The 4808-nt window shown below is 37.6% G+C and overlaps 1 protein-coding gene across 4 annotated transcripts; it reads right to left on the bottom strand.

The window, feature by feature from the left end:
- Positions 1–1109: 1109 nt before the first annotated feature.
- Positions 1110–4121, bottom strand: LOC122027440 (myb-related protein 2-like). 4 transcript variants are annotated; one of them, XM_042586401.1, is made up of 6 exons: positions 3557–4121; positions 3280–3484; positions 3119–3196; positions 2969–3026; positions 2735–2906; positions 1110–1321 (listed from the first exon to the last, which is right to left on the bottom strand). In XM_042586401.1, exons 3-6 carry the CDS (start codon positions 3173–3175, stop codon positions 1306–1308), a joined length of 303 nt encoding a protein of 100 aa, XP_042442335.1. In that variant the 5' UTR covers positions 3176–3196; positions 3280–3484; positions 3557–4121; the 3' UTR covers positions 1110–1305. The 4 variants fall into 4 exon arrangements, 3 of the variants coding, with proteins under 3 accessions (XP_042442335.1, XP_042442336.1, XP_042442334.1); XM_042586402.1 differs by having other exon boundaries at positions 3280–3443; XR_006124412.1 differs by having other exon boundaries at positions 2735–3026.
- Between the last annotated feature and the right edge of the window lie 687 nt (positions 4122–4808).

Below are 4808 nucleotides of genomic sequence, written 5' to 3'. Positions count from 1 at the left end.
ACACCTCTGAGCTGATCAAATAAATCCTCAATCCGAGGTAAGGGGTACTTATTTCTGATGGTCACTGCATTCAGCTGTCTATAGTCTATGCACAATCTCAGAGTACCATTATTTTTCTTGATAAATAATACCAGAGAACCCCACGGAGAAGCACTAGGGCGTATAAATCCCCTGTCTAAAGCTCCTGGAGTTGAACCTTCAGTTTGTTCAACTCTTTTGGTGTCATACGGTAAGGAACTTTCAATGCCGGCACGGTTCCCGGAATCAACTCAATAGCAAACTCCACTCGTCTTCTGGGAGGCAACCCTGGTAGCTCCTCTGGAAATACATCCGGATACTCTCGGACTATTGGAACGTCGGAGAGTTGAGAACTACCGTCGTCTTCAATAGTAATCAAAGATAACAGAAAACCATGACAACCATGTGACAGCAGCTTCTGAGCCTGAATCACCGAAATAATCGATATGACGTCGTCTCTGATGCCAGTGAAATCCCACGAGGGTTGGTTCGGAGGCCGAAATGTGACCACCCTCGTCTGGCAATCAACAGTGGCATGATATGCTGACAACCAATCCACACTACAACAAAAACTGCAAACGACAACGGATATTATCCGTTGTCGTAGGGTCAAAAAACCGTTGTAACTGAGGGTGTTGTAGAATGTATTGCCTTAAGACAACGATTTTGAATCCGTTGTCTTTGTAGACATTTGACAACGGTTTTTATCCATTGTTGTATATATGCTCAAAATTTGGCTACGAATGATACAACAACGTTTTAAAACCATTGTGGTAGCTAATTTCAACAACAGAAATAAATCGTTGTAGTATACTCTTCTTACAACAGATATAAACCGTTGTGGTAGATAATATTACTCGTTTTGCTTTTTTTTTACAACAATTTTAATATATTTTACAACGGATAAAACCGTTGTCTTTTATCACTTTTTTCAAAAAAAATTCGTTGTGGTTTACATAGTTTTTACAATATTTTTAACTGTTGTCTTTAATGTTCATTAATTACCAAACAACCAATCTTATTTTACTATAAGCAAACCACCAATACAAAACTAAATATTTACTACATTAAATCCAAAATAAACATCCATATATAATTCATCTTGTAGCCACACATATATAAAAATATACAAAATGAGTTGTTACTCATCAAAATACACATGTTCTCCATATACATTAAATCACATGTTTTCCATTTGATGTTCTCCATATGGATTTTAATTTACATATTAGCAAGGCAAGCTACATCCTAACAAAGCTCACTTCTTGCATCAAAAAAACTCAAGACTCACGAATTGCCCGACCTGCAAAAGAAAAATTCAACAAAACTTATAAAATTTCAGAATTCCAGATTATAATCTACATGACAACATGAATTCCTGGAAAACAAGCAATACAAGGAAACAAGCCATTTTATACTCGAAGTTGCATGTTTGAGGTGGTTATAGTCAAAATTACTATAAATATGACTACCAAAGAATAAGAGCAACTAAAAAATTACTTTCATCCAGTTAGGGAAAAAACAAACAATTGCAAATTTTCCTCCTCCTCTTACGTTTTCAACTAATGACTGGTTTAAAGAGGATTTTTTGCAACTTTATCAAGTTTTACATTGACTCAAACTTATGACTACCCTTGAACATAATCTTTGAGTATCTATTTATACATGTTGCAGAACTGTTAGCCACTGCTAGAAGAAATGAAGAAATTCTTCCAACTAATGTACTCCATGTGACTCAAGGAGCCTTATCGAAATATGGTTCTAAAAATAATAATAATAAAATCCTCTCTCAATCAGCTGCATTCATGAGTAACACATTGGAAGAGGAATATCAAGGGTGTGTCTGAAAGGAAAAGAACTCTGGTATTCATAAAATATTGACATGAAAAGTGAAACTTAACCATATTAACCTGCCACCTCAAATTCATACTTTGTTTTCCTAGATGCCCCTCAGATCAAGATAGCTAAGATGACTTAATCTGGAAAATCATTTCAAAATTGAAGTCATTCAAATATGAAACACACGAGATTAATCGCACAAATCAACGTTTATTACAAATTTACAATCTTTCCTAAAAAATTTCACATGTATATTGGTCGACTATTAGCCCAGTGAAACCACCAATATGCCACTAAGTGCAACTATCTTACCCCCACCTGATTAGGACAAAGTTCCAAAATTAAGAGAAACCAAAATCTAACTCAAAAGGCCAAAAGGGAAAAAAAGGTGATGAAACTTTTGTATTAAATGCGATTGTAAAAAGAAAAAATAATAAATTATAGGATTAGACAAGGAAATTAAACTAGCAAATGAAACAAACACAGATACAAAAGGTCATCATCTAACAATTCACAAAGAGATAACTTCCACATTGTCAGTCCTTGCATAATTCAGAAACAACTAAATAAGCTACTCACACAACCCAACCATTATTAATTTTGGACCACAAAGAGAGGCAATAAATAAGGGAAATGTCAACTAATTCTGCTCATGGTAGAAATGCAAAAATGAAGTATTGAGCAAAGGAGATAGCTAGCTGTAAACAAACAAATTATTGGCACTAAGGAATCAAAATCAATAAATCATGAAGTCACAAACAAAGTGTTCAACCATCTTTTGAAGTCTAGTAATTTATACCTAGTAATGAATATAGTCTAGTACGCAATCCGCCCATTCGGATCGCACTTCGTCAAAATGAGTGATGCGAAAACTTACCACATGTAAGCAACCAGACAATTAGCAGATATTGGCTCCAACTCATAAAAAAGTGTGATGTCTTCAATGCTCACTAGCAGTTCGTACTCATTGTCAAAGAAATCATGATAAAAAACAATTGATATACTTTTTTCGGGGCTGTCCAAAACACACATAGAGTAACAACCTACAACTGCAGCATTATGTATTAGCTTGCAAGCTCATTATGTTTGATAAATTTGGATTTGCTCTTACCACTCTTAGTACTTCCCATGTTTGCTTGAGGTTGAAGATTTTTGCTGAGTCTGTACTTCTGCAATTCAACAAGAGAAGCATAGTCTTCAAATATAAAAATGAATAAAGAAAAGCTAAGGAAGAAGAATTAAGGAATTAGTTAGTCAGGACCTGAAGATGGCTTTTTAGGTGATACAGTGTCAGTCCAGGAATGCCCATGAGCCTCATGACTGCTTTTTGGTGTTGCCTCTGCATTACACTTAAGCAAGTTAGTTTGCTATCATGCAAAGTATGTTGCCTTGGCTCTATATATATTTTTCTTGTATACTTACTGTCTGCTCCGCCAAGTTGATTAACTGCTTCTATGAATTTATCATGGAGTTCAGGTGTCCACTTCAACCTTGGCTTTGCATCAGTCGATAGCACTAGTCCCGATTCGTCTGGAATGCTCCCCCATTGTTGCAATAACAAATGCCTCTCTGGAGGAAATGCTTCCCTAGAAGAAACGATGTTGTTGTGGCCTTGATGATACATCTTCTGCTTGGTAAGAAATAGTATGCACATCAATCATCAAATAGAAGCAAAGATTTGCCTTTTCCTTTTTCTTACCTTATCTATTGTTGCCTTTGTTTCAGGTAATCCTATGCACATCAGATCTTTGAGTAGCTGAAACTTGTCGCTTTAGATTCATCTACTTGGTATTTCTGGAATGCCAGGACATGCACATCTATGATCTATCATTTTCCCAAAGGCTCATCTACTTCTCTTGCAGCTGAAGGATGGTACAAAACTCTTTATAAGCCAACTGCAAAAGAGAATTTGGAATTATTTGAATAAAGCAGTTAAGTCGATCCGATCTTCAGAGAAACCCAAAAAGAGATATTGTCCTTCCTTTAATATGGACCATGTGCTGGAGCTTTAGTTTTCAATTCATGAAGTTAAAGTTTGCACTCATTCTGCAGAAGAAACTTTTTCATGGAACAACTTTAACTAGTCGCATCGCATGTGCAGGAGAATAGATCCATAAATATCCATTCGCTTTCATAAAAGGCCTACTAAAGAAAAAAGAAGCATATACTTGTGAAGAGAATTTTTAAACTTGAAGAGAAAAATAATGGCCTTAGTAATCCATCAAATAATGTCTTCTTTTTTTTGTTCCTTTGTTTTTGTTGTTTAATGGATAGATATGTTTTGATTGCATAGGCAGGTAGGTATGAATATTCGAAGCAGCTGCAAGTAAAGAATGTTTGGATGGTAAAAGATAAATGAAAAGGATGTTTTTTTTTCTTTGCTAAAAGTTGCCGCTAATGGCGGGATCCGTAGATGGAGAGGTCATCGAACTCACCGAGAAGACGAAGTCGAAGCCTTTCTCCAGCATCAGGCGCAGGAAATTGAGCCGCGCCCACATCATGTCTAAGTATTTGGGCGAGTTGAACACCTTCTCGGCAAAGAAGTCTACCCCCTCGACCTTGAAGTCTAAGCAGTGTCGGTGCACGACGACGCACCGCTCGTATGCCTTGTCGTCCACGGCGACGATGACCAGGTGGTTCAGCAGCTCTCTTGTCCCGTTCCTGATGCGGAAGCTCTCCAGGAACACGTCTAGTACAGATCCGGGCGTGGACCAGAACACATTCAAGGAGGTTATTATCACCGCATTGTCCGCGGTAGCAGCCGCTTTCAGGACCCTCTCCAACCTCATTTCCTGGCTTTCCTGTCATCGCAGTATCACCATTTCGTCGGAACCCTAAAATGGTATCTTTCTTTTCTGGGAGGGAAAAAAACAGAGTCAACGCTCACTGTCGCATCCCGCAGAACAGCAGGAGCAGAGCTCGCCGGTTCATACTGCAGCTCCGGCGGGGGA

Source organism: Zingiber officinale, chromosome 10A (genome assembly GCF_018446385.1).
Source record: "Zingiber officinale cultivar Zhangliang chromosome 10A, Zo_v1.1, whole genome shotgun sequence".
Taxonomy (NCBI): Eukaryota; Viridiplantae; Streptophyta; class Magnoliopsida; order Zingiberales; family Zingiberaceae; genus Zingiber; species Zingiber officinale.
Note: the sequence above shows the minus strand (reverse complement) of the source record. Positions and strands in the feature narration are given on the sequence as shown.